Source organism: Chelonia mydas, chromosome 16, assembly GCF_015237465.2.
Source record: "Chelonia mydas isolate rCheMyd1 chromosome 16, rCheMyd1.pri.v2, whole genome shotgun sequence".
NCBI classification, from domain to species: Eukaryota; Metazoa; Chordata; order Testudines; family Cheloniidae; genus Chelonia; species Chelonia mydas.
This window is the reverse complement of record NC_057857.1, coordinates 9,375,201-9,395,772: the sequence shown is the minus strand read 5'-3', so window position 1 is coordinate 9,395,772 and position 20,572 is coordinate 9,375,201. Positions and strand designations below refer to the sequence as shown.

General features: G+C 47.5%; 2 protein-coding genes across 7 annotated transcripts in view; one reads left to right on the top strand and one right to left on the bottom strand.

Moving 5' to 3' along the window:
• Positions 1 to 20,572, top strand: part of ASTN2 (astrotactin 2) — a 592,122-nt gene that overhangs the window by 391,187 nt on the left and 180,363 nt on the right. The window lies entirely within an intron of this gene.
• TRIM32 (tripartite motif containing 32) lies at positions 2,340 to 12,672 on the bottom strand. 5 transcript variants are annotated; one of them, XM_037879486.2, is made up of 3 exons: positions 12,600 to 12,670; positions 8,422 to 8,505; positions 2,340 to 7,219 (listed from the first exon to the last, which is right to left on the bottom strand). In XM_037879486.2, exon 3 carries the CDS (start codon positions 7,151 to 7,153, stop codon positions 5,210 to 5,212), a length of 1,944 nt encoding a protein of 647 aa, XP_037735414.1. In that variant the 5' UTR covers positions 7,154 to 7,219; positions 8,422 to 8,505; positions 12,600 to 12,670; the 3' UTR covers positions 2,340 to 5,209. The 5 variants fall into 5 exon arrangements, with proteins under 5 accessions (XP_037735414.1, XP_043386207.1, XP_043386208.1 ...); XM_043530272.1 differs by having other exon boundaries at positions 8,422 to 8,570; positions 12,600 to 12,645; XM_043530273.1 differs by lacking the exon at positions 12,600 to 12,670 and adding an exon at positions 8,872 to 8,890.

Genomic DNA, 20,572 nt, shown 5'->3' with positions numbered 1-20,572 from the left:
CGATGACTCCAAGATCTCTTTCTTGAATGGGATAAGCTAATTTAGACCCCATCATTTTGTACTTATAGTTGGGATATTTTCCAATGTGCATTACTTTGCATTTATCAACGTTGAACTTCATCTGCCATTGTGTTGCCCAGTCATCCCGACTGCGGTGTGTTTCTCTGGCATTTTTCCCTGTACAAGGATGTTAAATGTAATTATATTATGGTCACAGTTCAGCTATATTCACCTCTTGGCTCCACTGAGGATTAAATCAAGAATTGCCTCTCTCCTTGTGGGTTCCAGGACAAGCTGCTCCAAGAAGCGATCTTTTATGGTGTCTAGAAACTTTATCCCTGCATCCTTTCCTGAGATGACATATAGCCAGTCAATATGAGGATAGTTGAAATCCCCCATTATTATTGTAAAGGAAGACTTGTGGCACCTTAGAGACTAACAAATTTATTTGAGCATAAGCTTTTGTGAGCTACAGCTCACTTCGTCGGATGCATCCGATGAAGTGAGCTGCAGCTCATGAAAGCTTATGCTCAAATAAATTTGTTAGTCTCTAAGGTGCCACAAGTCCTCCTTTTCTTTTTGCGGATACAGACTAACATGGCTGCTACTCTGAAACCTGTCATTATTATTGTGTTTTCTACCTTTATAGTCTCTCTAATCTCCCTGCATTTCACAACCGCAGTCACCATCCTGGTCAGGTGGTTGGTAGCATATTCCTACTGCTATACTCTTATTGTTCAAGCATGGAATTTCTGTCCATACAGATTCTATGGTACAATTGGATTCATTTCAGATTTTTACTTTATTTGCCTCTCTTTCTTGTACATAGAGGGCCACTCCTTCACCAGCGCAACCTACTCTGTCATTCCTATGTATTGTGTCCCATTGATTACCCTCATTCTACGAAGTTTCCGGGTTGCCTATTATATCCTAATGTAACGTCATGCCCTCTAGTTCACCCATTTTAGTATTTAGGCAATTGGGATATAATACTTTCCCCCTATACCTGGTTTTATTGTCTGGTTACAATATGAGCCTATAGAATTTTATAGCACTTTGAAATCTGTTTCTACCAACAAGCACTATATTAAGTGTATAACTCTTTGCAGCATGCAGTTTCTGTCCTGATACATGTTTTAAAACCACAGATTTAACATACTGTTCAGGCTTAAAAAAATCTAGTCAGTTGCTGTGAAATTTTGTTTAGACTAAACTGCACATGCGGTGAGTCAGTCTGCTAAATGACCTTATGCCTTGCTCATTGTAATCCAAAATTGCCAGGCAAGTACAGTAATTAGTTGTGCAAAATGAAATAACTTTAAAGCCTCACATTGACTAATGACCCAGAAAAATCACTTAAACTATACAATGCAAAGAACCTAAAAGTGCCTGTATTTTGTTTTTACTTTTATAACCCTGCCCTCTTTGATTAAAAAATAAAACTTTATTTTTAAAAATAACCTCCCAGCCTCAAACTTCACATGCCAATTTTGAATCCAGAATAAATGCTTACAGTGAAATTATAACTGCCGTGAGAAATCACCTCTTTTCATGAAACAGTCGATCAGTGCTAAGTCTAGCAGGGACATTATGACTATCATTCTTCAAAGTTCTTTTTATTTTATAAACCAGCAACTGCTTAAAGCGCTGTCTCACATCATAGGAAGAGAGTCTGGGTAACATAAACTGAGCTGGTAGCAAGGAAATCAGAGGATGTGTGTCCACTGATGAGATGTTGTCCTCTAAACCGAAATGGCAAATTGCTTAGCTCTCTTGTGGCTTCCCCTAAATGAGATTTTCTTAAAAAGAATACTGATAGCACTTATCAGATTATCCCAGTTCAATCCATAACAACTAGTTGAACCTCATGCCACTCTGGAGTAATATAAGCAATACTGTCCCAATTTTGCAGATGGATAAATTGAAGCAGGCAGTGGCTAAGTGAATTGGTGGCAAATCTAGGATTATAATCCATGATTCCTGGCTCTAACTACTTGACGCACTTTTAACTATTTTTATTTGTTGCACTACGAAAGGGTGAGGGTTGTTTGCCTTTGAAGCATTAGGTACGACATACATCACGAAGATACAGGCCTTGAGGGCCTATTGATCTGAGCGTATATGACAAATCCTAGTATTTATGTTTGTAAGGTGGGGAAAGAAGTGTGAGATACTTATTGTAGACCTGCCAGAGAGTGGATTTATCCTCCACTTCCTGAGAGGAAGAGAAGAGGTATCTTGCAGTTAATATGTTAGCAAACCTAATTCCGGATGGCCATGGAAACCAGTCTGCCACCAAAGAGAACATAAGGAGAAATGTTTTTAATAATGAGATGAGCCATTTGTAATGCACTTTTAATTGGATCAATTTTCCCGTTATTACACAATCTTTAAAAATCAAACACACTCATAATCAGACATGTTCCATCTCCAGGTGAAAAGCAGAAGCTAAACTATTTCATCACAATCTTTAATTACTCCATTTCATCTCCTTTGGAGCGGATCACAAGGGAGGCAAAAAAGCAAAACACCACGGCAAAAGATGCAGCTCTGAGAAACTAGTTTATAGCCAATTCTGCTTTGCCAGCTGAAGCACGTATTCTAGCTGGGGACAGCCATTCCTCTTCTCTTCCCCCTGTCTGCCTGAAAAAAACCCCACAAGAACAGTATAGCAGCTACAGGCTAAACACACACACGGGCACCAATCCCCCCCACCTTACTCTACAAGTGCTTCACAGAATAGTGTCTCCTTTTCTTGGAATCTGTAATACAGGATGGAAGAGATGATGGAGAACTTAATTTAAACTGTGGCCACCAGGAGAAACCTAGGCAACCAACTGCTCAGTCAGCAGAACAGGCCAGGTTTTAAGTCCACTTAATGTATCCAGTTGGCCTCTAGGAAATATTCTCTCCCGAGTTTGATGCAGATGCTCATTAGGAAAGATAATATTGCTTCATTTATTCAGTTCTACGGAAGCTGCCTGCAGAAAATGGCTCTTAGGAACAGGTAAGATTTTTAAACATGAAAGATCAGTACAATAGGAACTGCCATCAATGTAATGTTTATAGAACAGCTTGGGTTGCAGCAGAGTAATTATCCAAACGAAGTCCAAATACAAGTAGATCTATCCAAACAACATGCACACCAGAGTGCAAGTTACTCTCCAGCCTGCTATTACACACCCTAGGCAAACTTGCCCAGAAGACAGCTGAGTGTGTAAATCCATGTTTGGGGTTTGTATCTACAGCAAATCAACACACCACAGCTCATATGGTAAGGGCTGAATTTTTAAATTCCCTCAGAAGCCACAGTGTCTTCCCCTCTACAGATCCATTGCTTCCCTCTGTGCCTGCTCCCTTCTCTCCAAAGTTCTCCTAGCTCATCACTTCATAATACAGTAACACGCAATTGCCCTGATCAGCATTGTACTCCCTGTGCTAGGCACCGTACAAACAGCAAAGATGGGTCTAGAGTAGTTGGGGCTAATGTGCTGGTCCTGCTCAGTTCTTTGGCAATATCAGGGAATCCACAAATCAAGATGGTTCTGCTTTTACCACTAGGTCTTGAAGCCCTGTTACAGTCACACAGCTGGCTGGAGAGGCACAAACAACAGCAGCTGCTTTTAGGAAGCTCTTATTTTTACTGCTGCTTAGCTAAGAAGGAACAGACAGCTTGTGGGAATTTAAAAACTCACCTGTTACAGACACATTGTAGCACAGATTTGATACTACAGCAAATACAGTTCGAAAATGCTGGACAGGACAGATAAAGCCAGTTTTTTACGTGGTCTGTTGCGCCCCCAAATTTGCAACTACATTGTTGATGGTAACACATAGTAATTACACTGCTGTGTAACCATGATCTTTGGCAGATTAACATTCTACAACTGTGTCCTATTTAAATGTTTCTTTTCTTCAGTAAACTATTTTAGAGAAGCAACACCACACTGAGATATGTGTTTATCAGCCAGGATAGGCACACTGTGGGGGTGTTAACTCACACAGCTGCAGTTTTGTGCTTCATCTGACCCAAAGCTGAGATGAACATGCACCTGGTGCCTGCTGGAGCCATAAAAAAGGCCAAAAAACGTCTCTAGGAATGTAGCTTTTTGCTGTGCATGGACAAAGATGCAAACCACCAGAGCAAGAGCTTCCAAGTAATAAAATAAGATTCCCTCCCCACCTTTTTTTCCCCTTATCTCATGAACAAGTAGCTTTCACATACAAAGTGCAGACTAATGGAAACCTATCAGTAAATGCAATGATCTGGAATGCAGAATATTGAAGTGTGCAGAAGAACACACCATTTGTCACATTTGATCTTGTTTACTTCAATTTCTCTCTCCCCTGGCAAAGCTTTAAATACCAAACATACCCTTCAAAGACAGGTTCCAAGCCAGATTTAATAGTAAAACAACTGTGAATACTAACAGACTGAAATTTATTCTGTTAAATAGGTTCTCCTGTCAATTCCCCCCTCTCACGCTACACTTTTCTCATGCTAATCAAACTGTAAACGAAATTCTCTTTGCCATCAGAGGGCAGTTCTCTGGCTCGATCAGTCTTTCATGATTGCACTGTACTCACTTCACATTGAAGAGACTGCTGGACCAAGTGGGATTCACTAATGGCACCATGAGGATAATCTCCTAACTACTGCAAACAGGGAGGGCCACAGCCCTGCCCTTTAGTTGTATGCAAGCTGCATCTTCGTGCAGTTTAGGGAGGCTGTGTTGTCGTAGGCAACTACAGCGTTGCAATCAGAAATAGCTTTCCGTGGTTGTCTGTGAAGAATTGCGACTGAGATCTTTGTGAAGACTGTGGTGGGAAGAAGATCACTTCGCAAGTCCCCTAAAGAAAGGTCATATAGAACAGTCAGTTAATATTTATGGCACAAAGCCGCTTGCAGTGGTTGAAGCTGGGAGTATGAGCTACGGTACAAGGCAGTAAAATGTAGGGAGAGATCAGTCACTTAACCCACAACCAGTACTCCATAAGTATCCTTTGCTCCATGGAGGTGGGGGTGGTGGGTTTTGTTTTTTTTAAATTACACAAATAAAAAAGGCTATTTTGTTTCTAAACACAAAATAGTGACACAGCTCCGATTAGGACATAATCCACCTGCAAGTGCAGCACTAACTTCTGTCAAATGATGATAAGGCGGGGAGAATCTATAATGAGAAGAGTAGCTTTATCCAGGGAAACACCCTTATGGTGTGGAATACCTCCTCAAATGGTAACTGTAGATCTTAATGCAGTGATCCCAACAATCCAGCACTAGGAGCTGCCCTTTAGGGGTAATGGCTATGCCAACAGGGCAGGTGAGGCCTTCCCTGATTAAGATATTGTAGCCACCTCCTTTAGGAAAATGCAGGATTTCTTTACGGCTGCTGTCTGCAACTATCAGGTCTCCCCTAGCATCCACGCACATCCCAGCGATGCACCTGAAATCCTCATTCTCTGAGAAGAAGTGGCTGATCTGGCGGCCTAAGTGCCCATCTGGACCTACAGAGCCAATTGAAAAGCCCCCCTCGAGGTGGTGCTCATGCTGACGGTTCTCCAGATTGAGTCCCAGCCCCTGAGTGAAGTATACGGTCCCTTCAGAATCACAAGTGACAAACTTTGGGCGCACAGCACTACATAAGCAACTGTACTTGACTACCCCAACACCACGGTCCACTGTGAAACACCAGAGCTTTCCCCCTTCCACATCGGTCACTACAAACTGCCCTGAAGGCAGAGCTGTGATGCCCCAGGGCTTGCTAAGCTGGCTCCTGTGGCATGCAACGCAGTGTCCATCCATGGTATACACCTTTAGTGAGTTATCATAGCTGTCAGTCACTCCTATCAGGCCATGGCAGTTCATGGTGACACATAGGGGAGTCAAATTGGGTAGATCTGCTCCAAGGAAACTCAGCACAAAGCTATCAATGCCACTAGGGCTCCGCCGGATCTCCTTCAGAAAACCCTTGCGGGTAAATACCTGGATTCGGAAATTGCCACGATCTGCGACAAGCACCTCTCCCTGTACGGTGACATGTACGCTGACAGGAAGATTGAACATCCCTGGCATGCTGCCTTTGGAGCCCATCTTCTTGAGGAAGTTACACTGCTGGATGCTAGTGGCTGTTTCAGGCATCCTTGGTTTGGCAGGTGAGGAATTTGGGGTCAAACTAGTCTCTTCTTGCACCACATCAGTTTCCCTAAATGTAGCCGATGAGGATGCAGCAGTCTCCATCAGAGATTCCTCCATGTTGACTGTCCGAGGTTTCTTTGCCACCTGCCCAATCTGCAGAGGTCCCACATGGCCCACCTTGAGGAGTTCCACCTCTTGCAGAGTCAGCTCTCTTGGTAGGTTGTTCGTCAGTTCTGGCTCTTCCTCATCCGCTGCCTCCTCCAAGAGAGCTATATCTCCCTGCTTAATTTTGGCAAGGAAATAGTCACATCGAGATACGATCTGCACCTCTGCTATGTTCAGCAGATAAGCCTGTTCCTCCATTACCTGGTTATTTACTTTCTCAACTTCAGACAAAGAGTTTGTGAAGAACTTCCGTGACCTTGCCAGTTCTTCCTGGATCTTGCGCTCTTCCTTGCTGTAATCCTGAAGAACTGCTTTGTATCTGGATTGTACATCTTTGGAGACCACTTCCAGCGATGCTTTTCTTTTCTGCAGATCCCCCATGAGCTCCCGAAGTCTGCCAAGCTTTATCCCAAATTCCCTCCTCCGTTCATCAGCAGCCTCTTTGATGGCAACAACACCATGTCCTTGTTGCTGATGTTCCATCTCCTTGCATGGGTCACACAAAACCAAATTACAGCTCTTACAGAAGTGCCTGGGTAACCTTCTCCCACAAACTTTGCACATGAAAAGGCCCACAGCCTCACTTAGTCCTGTGGTGTCTATGATCTTCAGCACCGTGAGATTGTCGGTCAGTTGAGCCAAGTTTGTGATCCGAGTGACCTTGCTGCAGAAGGGACAGCGTATCCCATTGATGCTGTTTGCTAGGAGTTTCTCCAAGCACTGCTTGCAGATGGTGTGCCCACAGTGTAAGAGTTTGGGCCTCAGCTGATCCTCAGTAAAGGATTCCATGCAAATAGGACACTCCAGAACTTCCCGAAGTGCATCCGAGTTCAGGTGAGAGGCAGCGGCCATGGCTTTCCAAGGTGGATTCAATTAGTGTAAAATTTGTACTCACATTTATTCCAAGGTGCTTTGATCCTGTTCAGAAAGAAAAGAGAAAAGTGATTTATTTCCTTACCACCTCCGGCTATACATACACATGCAATTTATTTCTGATTTATCAACCAGCTCTGGCGAATAAGCAATCCACTTGGCTCTTCCACATTCTGAAGGGGCAGATTAATTTCAGCTAATCTCACAGTGGGCAAGTTCTAACACTAACTTGCAATTTCTGGTACACTGAATGATTCACTTACATGATTTATAAGTAAAACTGAAAGAAGTCTAATGGCAGCAATAAGGAAACCCAATAGATATTGATGACTAAATCATCTGCTCATGATACCCAACTACCACTGCCATGCCTCTGAGTTTACACAATTTATGGATACACAGGGATAGTAAATCAAGCATTCAAATATTGCAGATCAAAAGGGGGACCAGATGGTGCAGTGCCTTAGGACATTAGTATATTACTTCTGGAGACCAGGATTCAGATGTGACCTCAGACATGAGTGAAATGAATGTGGTTGTTCTGATCTACCTTCCTGGATGTTAATCAACCAAAATGATAAATTTCCAACATCCCGTCTGTTTGTCAGAAAGATAAATTAGAGTGAAAGAGATTTGTCAGTTTCTGCTGGTTTTTTGTGCATTTTTTAAACATGCAATCATTCACAGCTAAGATTCAATACAGTATATTTTATTAACCTCTTCAGTGTTACATCCCTCCCCCACACATGAAACAAAATACACCTTTGATGTACCAAAATTCCAGTGGGCACTGGCACTGAACAGGTTAATAATTAGACATTTCCATTCATTTGTAAAAACTACTTGAATTCAATTGCTCATTATTCGTTCTGGAGTTTGGTTTTAAAATGTTTCACTTTATAGATTTAATAATCTTGCAGCATCCATCTTGCTCTTACATTTTGGTTCAATCTAATACTACCTTTATTGCCAACCTCCCTTATCCAGGGGTTTCTGTATCCTTCAGCATCCTCACATTATTCCTCCATACTGAATTAAAGAATTGCAGTAGTTCTCTCACTAAAGCAGGCATCCACTCAAAAAGAACACAAGAGTTCACATCATTAAACCATTATTCAGTGGACTTGGTTTCTATACCTTTACTATTGCAAGGCCTGGCCATTAAAAGAAAGAAATCCCTATTCTTTTTTTGGTCCCGAACATGAAGAGAGAGTGAGCTGTGAGACCTGTACAGAAAAGTAACATACCCGCTGTGCTCTGAATCACGGCTGCCTGAACATAGCACTCTCCTGCTTCCCTGCTGAGCTTGCCTGCTTCATCCTTGGGAGCATCTGAGACAGAAGGATTTTGTATACTTCAGTAGACCATTTGCTCAAAGGAAGGGAACAGACAACTGCTGTGGAGGAAAGTGCTTTGTGCTCATACAGAGAGAAAGTGTGCATCAGTAGGTTTCAACCAATGCCCTGTTTGTTATTCTTTGGAGCCCTCATTTTCAGGGATTGAGTCAGTGGTGTAGGGGAATCACAGTTATCTACCAAGTGAGGACCTGATCCTTTACTCCCAGGATTTGCAGTGTTGTGAATGTAATACTCAAGAGCTCCTGGGGAATTTTGGCGTCATAGTGTTTAAAGCCAGAAGGGACCACTAGGTCATCTAGTCTGACCTGTATATCACAAACCATTACATGTCCTACTTACCCTATAGCCCAATAACTTGGGTTAAACTAAAGCATTTCAGTCTCCAGAAATTAAGCTGTGTTATCCAGCAGCTCCTACCGCTAGCACTGAAATAGAAGATTTGTCTTTATCCTTAGCATACGTAGGAGCTGTGGGAACAGAAAGCATTGCTCAATAGCCAGGACACTGCCAAGTAGGCCAGAAATGTTCCTCAAAGTAGTGAAAATCAGTATTTAAGAATGATAAATCCACAGTGTAAGACCTATTATCTATATATATTCTCCTTAAAAATATACAAGAGGGCTGGCTTTGCTTGGAGGGATAACAATAGGGAAAGATGTCAGGTGATTGGAGTGGGGAGGAATCCCAGTTTAGATAAAAGGTTGCCGACCACCTTTAAAAAAACAAAGCAGAGAGAGCTCTGTTCATTAAGAATAAACTGCTGTTCATTTTGAAGTGGCTCAAATATTCAGCAAGCTGGACTAAACAAGGTCTTAAATCACAAAAACACCTGTTTATGAGAATGATACTGTGGGTCTCACTGAAGTAAAACAACTCAGTGATCGCTGTAATTGCATCCTTAACTCGCATGAGGGCAACCCTTAGGAGAGGTTTCCAACTAACAGGTGCTCTTGTGCATCATAGTTCAGGCAGTTCATTAACCACAAGGGGTTAAAATTAGAGAAAACCTCAGGTGAGGGTCAAGTTAGAAATATATATGTGATTTTTTTAATTACTGTATAACTTTGCACTATCTGTTTTTGTTTTGTTTTTTGTTTCTCTTAGCATGCACTGAGAGACTAAACTAGTTAGTTTCACTTTTGTATTTTAGTCAACTTTCCAATCAGATTCTGGCACTAGGACAAAGCTTCAAAATTTAGGCTACAAACACTGCAGGGAAATTGTTTAACAAAATATTCCACTGGAATGAATAAATAATAATAATAATGCATCCCTGTAACTCAGAATTTTCCTGCCCTTGCTTTTATTTGTATTAACCCTTATCTGTATGTGTGTTCAGAGTGAATATACAGGCTACTAGAAACATTGCAGGATTTTTTTTTCAAATCAGCACTGTGGGAATGGAAACATACAATGTGATCACAGGAGAATATTTTTCTATAAAAAGAAAATAATAATGTTTATGTCCCAAGAAGCAAAGTCCCATGCATGCCTCTAAATGTGTTTTCTTTCCATCGATTAACATTTTTATTAAGCAAATGTAAGTCCTGAGTCAAATGGAGGTGCCCTTGGGATTGTTAAGAATACGCTTTGTGAACACAAGCATGTCAAGCACGGGCTGATGAACGCACAGTGGAAACTATCGCAAGTGATTCAGTTCAGTGATGCCCTGAGACTCTTGCACAGCCATGTACAAGTTACTTAAGTTTGATTTGTAACATGGGTACAACCGTCTCCTTAGCAAAGACATGTCTGCTGCAGCAGGAGATAAATTCATTAAACAAGGGGCTCTGTTAACATGGGAATAACCACAAATGGAATTAACTGCTGATACAATTAAAGCCATATGTAAACATAATAAAGCTGCCTGCTAACAAGCCTTAAAAGAAAGACAGCTGTGGCTGGGAGAACTTTTTGGGGGGTCAGGAGTGGTGGGAAGGGACTTCAAAACAAAGCCATCATCCATACACAGGTCATATCTAAAACCTAGCCTGTAACTGCTCTGCATCCATGTTAACTAAAATTATAAGAATTTCCACTTTCTCTTCTAAAAGCTTCCAGCCTCTCCCAGGAGAAGGAATGCTGCTCTCTGTGTAATATGGTAGGCAGGAAATGCTACAGTCCCACACTGGCCCGGGAAACCTTACAGAGATCTAGTTGCCCCAGGCTTTATCTACATGGGGATATGTCTATGCTACTGAGACTATGCTGGAATAGCTACATCAGGCTACACAGATGGAAAGGTTTGTTTTGTTTTGACCCCCATTAGCATACGAACCCCACCTCCTTGAACAATGGAAGCTACCTTGATGGAAGCATTCTTCCATTGACACAGTTGTGTCTACGCTGGGGGTCAGGTTGGCATAGCTACATCCGCCAGGGATGTGGATTTTACACCCTGCCCGTACGTTGACCTAACTTTTAAGCGTAGACCAGTCCTGGAATAACGAATCCTGATTGACAAAAGGAGTTAAGCAGACATACTAGCCTCCCTCAACTTGGATTGAAAATGTTTGTCCTGTAGGTGGGGATGTGGTCAATAGAGCTTAATGCCCATTGCTAGTCGAGTACGCTAGGGTATGTCCACACTACATGTATTAGAGCCACAAAGTTGTAGTGCAGATGCTTGTAACCGTGAAGAAGGTATTTTCCCATAGCTGTAGTAAATCCACCTCCTTGTGAGGCAGTAGGTAGGTCAATGTGCTTAACTATACCCCTGAGCAAGGTAGCTAACTGACCTAAGTTTCAGGTGTAGACTCGGTCCTAGTCATCATAATCCAGGGAGCAATAGTGTGTCTATTCCTTTGCTATCCCTCCATTTTTCCCCTTGGTCCTTCTTGCTCCCCGCTTCTGCTCCCCTACCCATCATCCCAGAGCCCATCCTGCCATTGCGTTCCTCTCCCCTGGGGTTGGCACCTTCCAGAGAGAACATACTGACCTCACACAGCACCAGGCCAGTCTGGTTTAGCGCCTTTGAAAGCGACACTTGGCTTTTATTTATTGTATTCAAAGGGGGGGCGTCTTTCAATGGCTTGGAACCTGGCCGTACCAGCCGAAAGGAAAGAGACCGGCGAGACACCCCCAGCTGCCCACCCCAAGCCTGGCTCTGCTCTGGGAGCTCTTCCCTCTCCCCCTACATCTCCATCCCAAATTCAGATTTCTCCCCCCACTCTTTCTGCTTCCCCAGCCCATACTGCCCCCCTTTCAGTATGGGGTCCCATTACCCCTCAGCCACCCGGTGCCTGCCCCCGGGGGCCCGTTACACCCCTCCCCCCCCCGGTGCCTGCCCCCGGGGGCCCGTTACTCCCCTCCCCCCCCCGGTGCCTGCCCCCGGGGGCCCGTTACACCCCTCCCCCCCCCCCGGTGCCTGCCCCCGGGGGCCCGTTACACCCCTCCCCCCCCCCGGTGCCTGCCCCCGGGGGACCGTTACACCCCTCCCCCCCCCCCGGTGCCTGCCCCCGGGGGACCGTTACTCCCCTCCCCTCCCCCCCCCCCCGGTGCCGGCCCCCGGGGGACCGTTACTCCCCCCCCCCCCCCGGTGCCTGCCCCCGGGGGGCCCGTTACTCCCCTCCCCCCCCCGGTGCCTGCCCCCGGGGGGCCCGTTACTCCCCTCCCCCCCCCGGTGCCGGCCCCCGGGGGGCCCGTTACTCCCCTCCCCCCCCCCCGTGCCTGCCCCCGGGGGGCCCGTTACTCCCCCCCCCCCCGGTGCCTGCCCCCGGGGGGCCCGTTACTCCCCTCCCCCCCCCCGGTGCCTGCCCCCGGGGGCCCGTTACACCCCCCCCCGGTGCCTGCCCCCGGGGGGCCCGTTACTCCCCTCCCCCCCCCGGTGCCTGCCCCCGGGGGCCCGTTACACCCCCCCCCCGGTGCCTGCCCCCGGGGGCCCGTTACACCCCTCCCCCCCCCCGGTGCCTGCCCCCGGGGGCCCGTTACACCCCTCCCCCGACCGTTCCTCCCCCCCACAACAAAGGGCGCGGCCTCCCGCCCCCCGGCGATCCCTGGCTCCCCGCCCCCTCCCGGCCGCGAGCCCCGACGAACCGCCCGGCGCGGGAGGCGCGGCCCATCCCTACCTGCCCGGCCCCGACCCGCTCCTCCGGCCGCCGCCGCCTCTCCCAGCCTGCTCAGCGCGCCCGGCGCCTCCCCCGCCCCGTCCGCGCCGGCCCGGAGCATGCTGGGAGCTGTAGTTCTGCCCGCGTCCAGCTGCGCCGCGGGCCTGGAGCCAGCGCTAGAGCGCTCCCGCGGGGCAGCGGGCTCGGGGTACCCCGCTCCCAGGTCTGTGTTTGCGGGGCTCCCCCGAGTGTCCCCCCAGGGTTGCCTTTTGGGGGCGTCCCCACTGCCCCCCCCGGGGTTGCATTTCCAGGGTTGCCTTTTGGGGGTGTCCCCACTGCCCCCCCACCCAAGTTTGCATTTCCAGGGTTGCGTTTTGGGGGCCCTTGCTGACAGGAGACCCCCCACACCCCCTGTTTTGTACTTTGGTAGCTTCCCCCTGCCCCTTTCCAGGTTTTGGTTGGGGGGGTCCCCGGTGCCCCCCCGTTTGCATTTTGGGGGCATGCCCCATTGTTTCCCTCTGCTTGTACTTGGGGGTGATTCTCTGATGTTCCCCCCCCCCCCAGTTTGTGGGGCCCGTACTCCAGTTGCAGGACACCCACCGCCGAGTGGGAGCTGTTCCCAAGGACAGACAGAGCCTAAGAAAAAATAACTCAGGTAGAATAGCTAGAAAAACATACCCATGATGGATGTATCAGACTTGGGGCTGTCAAGCTTTTCCATAGCCTTTCTTCGAAGAAGTAGTTCACACTGTCTCATGGGCACCTCACTTCTCTTTCTCTTCGTGCAAGTGGCTTCACTTTCTCGTCACCCTCCTAACACCCCCAGGGTGATTATGGCAATTGCTTGTTTTTGGAAAGGGTTCAACGGGAGTTAAGTTTCTTTTACCACAATTTGGCAGCACATGGGTTCCAAGGGTATGTCTACAATGCAAAAAAATTTTAAAAGGGGGGGGGGGGTTGTTCTTAACGTGGGTTAAAATAGAGAAGACATAACAACTCTGCTTTTAACTTGAGTTAGCAGCTTGTGTTAAAGCCTGGGACTGTACTCAAGCTGCTAACCTGAGTTAAAAGCTGGGTTGTCTTGCCTTCACTGCTATTTTCACCTGAGTTAGCTAACCGGAGTTAAGAATAAACTTTTGTTTGCAGTGTAGACCTATAAGAGAGAAGCCAGAACCACGTGACCGTTAGCAAATGCTCCACAGACCACCAATGCTTCTCTGGTCACTGTTTGAGAACCACTGTCTTAGGACAGATCTACATTAGAAAATTAGGTTAGTTTAACTGTGTTGGTCAGGGATGTGAAAAATCCACACCCCTGAGCGGCATAGTTAAGCTCATCTAAGTCCCTGTGTAGACAGCGCTAGGTCGACGAACGAATTCTTCTGTTGACCTACTGCCTGTCAGGGAGGTGGATAACCTGTGCCAACAGGAGGGGTTCTCCTGGTGTATGTAGTGTACTGAAGCTTTCATCTGTGCCACTGTAGCATGTTAGGTATAGACAAGCTCTTAGACAGGACAAAGCCCTGGGGAACACACTGTAGGTCACAATCCTGGCCTGGCCTGGCCTGCGCAAGGTGGTCTGGATGATTAAATAGGCCTTTTCCATTTCTGATGTCTGTGGCAGCCTACAGATGGGTGGAATTGTGCTGTGTGATCAGGACAGGCATGTGGCTGCTTTTAGGAGCATTACATAAGGCTCTTTATAAAGTCCAGCTGCCTCCCAGCTTCAGGTTCGACGCAAGACAGTGCTATAAAGACAGGGTAGAGCAGTGGTGGGCAACCTGCGGCCCGCGGGCCACATGCAGCCCGTCAGGGTAATCCACTGGCGGGCCACGAGGTAGTGTTTACATTGACCGTCTGCAGGCATGGCCGCCCGCAGCTCCCAGCGGCCGCAGTTTCACCGGTTGCTCACCACTGAGGTAGAGGCTGCTTATTACAAGGTTCTTTCAAAAGACTTTTAAAAATAACCCACCTAACTTTCTATATCTTGATGTTGATAAGGCGTTTGATAGTCCCCATATGACGTTCCCGTAAGCAAACTAGGGAAATGTGGCCTAGATGAAATCTACTGTAAGATGGGTGCACAACTGGTTGATATTACCTCATCCTCAACCTCATCTTGGTTGATATTACCAAGATATTACCTCATCCCCCACCCCCCTTGTCTCTCTAATATCCTAGAACCAATATGGCTACGACCACACTGCACACAACAATGATAAATGCTATGGTTAATAGGACCTCAAGGTTGTAGGGACCTCACGCTGTTAGGAACAGGGAGACGGAGAGAACTGGCAGCCCAGGTCCAAGGTCATGTTGACTCGCCTAACCGAGGCTGGGGTGACTCATGGTTGGGAAGCTGCCTTTTCACACTAGCGGTGATTCAGGCAACCAGGCAGGATTTGGTGAGATGGCTCAGTAAACCATAGGAATCCTAGGGGAAATTAGCCATGGGGAGGGAGAGGAGTGGGTGAGACATTGGACTTCTGATGTGGAAAGGGTGGTCCTTGACTTGCACCCCATGAGATAAACTCCAGCACTGTCAAGGGGTTTGCTGGGCTACAGAGGGGCCTCTGAGGACCTGTAACTGCTTGGGGAGGGGAGGGCAATGAGAGAGGCCCAATCTTGCAGGAGGGCAGGTCTGCAATCCTTCCCCTAATGAGCCAGGCGCAATAGCGTGAACAGACTGTAAGGTCACAGTGCGGGCCTCCCAGGTCTCCACAGAACTAACACCTTGTAAAAGTCAGCTCAGCAATGATGCCTGCACTTTCCCCTTTTATAGGGTTTATTAGTGCGATTTAAAAGCCTTCCCCAGCTTTTTCCCAGCCTGGATATGCTGTTGGGCTGCTGTTATGGTTTTGGGAAATTTTCTTGCTAAATTTAGTCCTCATGTCTGAGCCTGACATTAACTCAGAACAGGCCTGGACAACCCGAGGGCTGTGGAATGACTCTGCGTCCCAGATGTTTTCCTTGTGGTACCTTCAGGACCAGCCCAAGGAACGTCGAAATAGGGTGCCTGCATCTGCCACTAAATTGTGAAAACCTCGAGTTGTGCTTCTGCCCAACCCATCTCAGTATCGGGGTCTCCCTAGCCCCAGTCCCAGCAAATGCTTAGCGCCCAGCCTGTTTACCACCCAGCCAGGTCAGTGGTCAGAGGAGCAAGCATAACATTTCCCACGAGCCATTGGGGCAGCCTGCCCCCTTGAGAAGTGTGGATTTTCTGTGGGAGCCAGCCCACATAGTCCGACCACGCTCCCCGCAATGGGCCTGCTAGAGGGAAGCAGGGTTCCTCTGGTAGATTCCTTTGCTAGGAAGTGTTCAGAAAAGGTTGTGGAGGACTAGGGGGTGGAGAGATTCCACCACTGCCTCTTTCCTCATGCCCGGTTCAAGAAAGGGGAATGTGAAGAATCTGAAGCAAATTCAAAATATGCCTTAATCCTAGACCATGCCAAGGGACTGTATAACCCCCAGGATAGCCCAGATACTCCTCTCTGGTGGAGGGACCATGGCAGGAGGCATTTCTGCCAGACAGAACCGTGGGGAGAGCAACCTACATCCCAAGTTCCTCCATGATCTCCCATACCTTTGCCAGCTTGAGACCCGGCTCGTGCCTGTCAGCTCCTCAAATCAAGCTGCCCCTAAACCTTCCCACGCTCCAGGGCTGGAACTCACGTGAAGGCGAGCACTAGAGGGTCTTTTCCACGTGGCCCTGCAGCGTTAGCTTGACACCCACACCAGTTACGTGGCTGAGCAGGAAGCCACAGCCCCGATCGATCGTAGATGGTGCTGAGTGTTCTCTGCAAGGCATTGTCACGTCCCATTGAGGTCAGTCGGAGTTGAGGGGACTCAGCACCTTGCAGCGTCCGGGCCTGGGTTTGTATCAGAAAAGGGGCCAGGAGGGAATTTCCGTGGCAGGGAGTCATTTGAGAGATACCGTCCAAAACTAGCAGGAGCTGAGCTGTCGCAATCAGGCCCTCAGGGCTCCCTGCTGAGTGCTGGCCGGGAGGGGTTCACCGTGCAGATTTCCAGCCCCACCCCCCCGTAAGATGCATCTGTGATGTTGTTAGGCACATAATGCCTCTGTTGCAGCAGTGGCCTTCCGACTGAGCTCCGCAACTCTGTCTGGAAAAGGAAAGCCCGGTGCAGCAACTAAATGCAGCTCCCCACCTGTGCCTTCGGGGACTCATAACACTGGGCAGCTTCACCCCCGCCTCGTTATCCCCGCCTGCCTTGTATCCCACTTTCCGTCTGGCTACAGTCAGCTGCAGCCCTCTTCTTCTGAGCAGGAAGGCCACAAGCACCTGCCAGAGCTGTAACAGTCTCTGTGTCTGCACATGGTCCCTTGGCTGCATAGGAATCTCTGAGACAAGGAGAAAAGGCTCCAATCCACTAGTGTCTTCCTCTTGATCATCAGACAGAGAGTCTAGGCTCATTGCAAAGGGCTTGTATTGGGAGGCAGGGAGCCAGTAATACACCTTTCTGACGTTTCTCCCCACCAGTTCGATCTGGGAAAGCAGCCTCTTCTCAGCTGACCTATCAGCATTTAGTATGGGGAGTTTTCTGCAGAAAGTCCCACACTGCGTGATCAGGGGCTCGACCCTAGTTCACTCTTGGGGAAGGGGTTCTGGATTCCCTTAGTTTTGTTTTTCCCCACATGCCCTATCTCTCCAACAGGCTGCACCAAGCCGGGCTGCCTTTCTTTTTTACTGTGAATGTCGTGCCAGAGTGGCACTCTCTAACCCTAGGACAGCTGCAGCACCACTGTAAATTTCCACCCCCACATGGTCTTCAAAGGAAACCTGCACAACACCTTTAAAAGACGAGCCTGGGAGCTTAAATTCATCACTTTGCTAGACATTAAAAATCATGGACTGAATAGAGACCCTGGATTTATGAGTTATTACAACAATCTGTAACCCTACTTCCCCCCGCCTGCAATGACTGGACAGATGTTAATGGGCAACTTCACCTTGAGTGGTCCATTGAAATGTGTTAATTACTTATGCTAAACAATCTGTTCCACCTTGTATTTAGCTGTGATGTTCTGTGTACCTTTGCCAGACCTGAAGAAGAGCTCTGTGTAAGCTTGAAAACCTGTCTGTGTCACCAACAGAAGCTGGTCCAACAAAAGTTAGTACCTCACCCGCCTTGTCTCTCTAATATCCTGGGAACAGCATGGTTACAACCACACTGCACGCAATCTAGCTTTGGGGTTTTTTTCCCCCGAGAGCCATTGCTCTGGAACACCACTAGAGGGCAGCAGTCACTCGCAGAAAGCAGATTCTTTAGCCACGTGCCACACCTGATACACTTGAGATGAGGCTGGTTGCACACACACACACACACACTGTCCCTCACATGAGCATGGCACACCCCATTCTCTCTCACACACACACACTCCTGGCTTCATGTGCTTAGGCTGCTGCACCCACGTTTCCACAATACATGCTCACACTGTTACATGCATACACACATGGTCACACACACACACAGCTGGGACAGATACTGCCGTGGACCAGTTTAGCTGCTGTATAGCCCAACGGCCCCATCCCATGGGAGATTCTGCAGTGCCCAGCTCACGCTGGCTGTATGTATTCATGCTCCGTTCAATACAGTGCAGCCTTGCAATGCATTTCAGCTGGTATAAATATTGTGCGTTCTTGTTATTTACTGAGATCCAACAGTGTGCTTGGCATTGGGCAGTTATTGTACAGGTGGATACATAGCACTGAAGGTGCCCTGCTGAGGTCTTTGTGGATATTGCAATCAGGCTTTCATGGCAGACCTGAGTAATGTTTGCCCATAACTAATAGCAGGCAGAGTTAAAGCTGTCAGACTACTTCAGAGCTCTGTTGTTTACTGCTCTAACAACGTCTTGATACAGGAGAAACTCCCAGGCAAATATTATGATTGATTTTCTTTCTAACTGCCTTTGGAGGAACCGGCAAACAAATGGGATATTATTGCACTAAGTAATAAACTGGCAACCCCAAGAAACTACAGCTGGTGCAGTGAATACACATCATCCATACATCCCCACTCCCCTCTCTCACAGTAGCAGAGTGTCTAAGCCCTGGTCTACATTTAAAAATTAGATCAGCCTAGCTATGTCGCTCAGGGGTATGAAAAATTCCCAGTGAGCCCTAGGTAAGCTGACGGAAGCCCCAGTGTAGAATTTTTCTGTTGATCTAGCTAGGGGTGCTCTGGGAGGTGGATTATCTACACTCCTGGAAAAAACCCTGCTGCGGATGTAGGAAGCATCTACCCTCCAGCGCTACAGCTGCAGCCCTGTAGCTGTGCCACCATTGTGCCTGTAGTGTAGACATGCCCCTGTGCTGTGCTGCCAGCTGTCCTGCAGTCAGCGCGCGGGAGACTTGCCTGAACTTTCGGATGAGATGTGAAACTGAGGTCTGAATCCTCAAAGATCAAGTGGCTTTTCACAAGGGTTAGATGTGTTCCCCCAATTACCAGGGGAGATTCCATCCTGGATAACTTCACATCTGCCTCCCTAAATGCCTCCTGCAGTTTCAGTTGGATACCACATTTTTCTTCCCGTTCTGTTCTAAACTCTGCCCCTGAGGTTGCTGCATATTTGCAGCAGTGATTCCTAGTTTTAGAAGGATTTTGGATCCTTAAAACAAAAGGCATGATATGAAATCTCAGGGCCATTATCAAGGTCGTTGTCCTCTCGGAGATCTCCAGATGAAGAGCACTGTTTAGGAGCTAGGTATTGTTATTATTTTAGTAGTAGCAGTATTAAGCTCCCTCTGGCATCCCAGCACTACGAAGCGCTGTCCATAGATCGGAAATCCTCCTGCAATTTTAACTTATCACATCACAGCCAGTGACTCCAGAATGCTGTTCTCATTTGCCTTTCAGTGAGGGGCTGCATAAACGGCTTTAGGACCGTGCAGGCAAAAAGTTCTGTCCCAGAATGGCCAATAGGTTACCTCCTCAGATTCCTAGTTGCTTTGCCTTGCTTCCTTCAGAGAAATACCCTAATAACTCCCACAAGTTGCCGTGATGCATCTATCGTGTGGGGCTTCTAAACAGATGTTGCTTGGTTTCACTGAGTCACTGCAGCACTAGCAAAAGCCCATACTGACAAAAAGGCAGATAAGGAATCGCTCATCCATCACAATGGATACGCTGTACTCCCGCCCCCATTGTCATGCCCTGCATGTGCCCTGCCCATCCCTTAAAGGTTCTTTAACAAGGCTTTGGATCATCCCAAACGTGACCACCCTCAAAGACATTGTCCCACTGGCCCCAGGACACTTTGAGAGAGTATTTGTGTGAGTACCTTGGGAGATGATATACTGTACCTTAGAAGTACCTATGTAGACCTGCACTGTAAAGCTGAGTTATTTTGGATCTGCCCAACTTTCGTTGAAGACAACGGGAGTGTTACTGTTGGCTTCACTGGAAGCTGGTGCTGGCATTTCAGTGTTACATTGTAGGATCTGGTTTTGATCCTTTCTAAGCCACTGGGAAAACTCCCATTTATTTCACCAGGTACAGGGTTGGGCCATAAGCGTTTCAATTCAAGAAGCACCCACTTATCGGGGCCTTGCACTAAGGGCATTTGGGAATATCACGCAGAGACTGGTGACAAAAACCAGACTGAGCTCCCAGCAGTAAGTCAGTCTTCTCCAAATCAAAGTCAAGTTCACCCTGCAGAGATAGGGCCAGGCTGTGAGCCCTTTACTCACACAGATAAGGAGTGAGTAGCCCCAATGACCCACGAGAGTAACTTCCGGAGGCAAACTTCTCATGTCACCTGTGCTTCATGTACAAGGGACAAGCCTGTTTTCTAGCCCTGTTGCAAAGAGACCATTACAGGTTGGGTGGGTTGAGGAGTCTTGAGATTTCTGCATCAGGGTTGAAAATGGTCCATCCCCTCAACACCAGATTTCAGCACCAGTGGGAGGAGGAACAAGGTGGGCCTGTTGACAAGCAGTGTCAGCAAGGGGTCATTTTCCTCGTATAGAAGG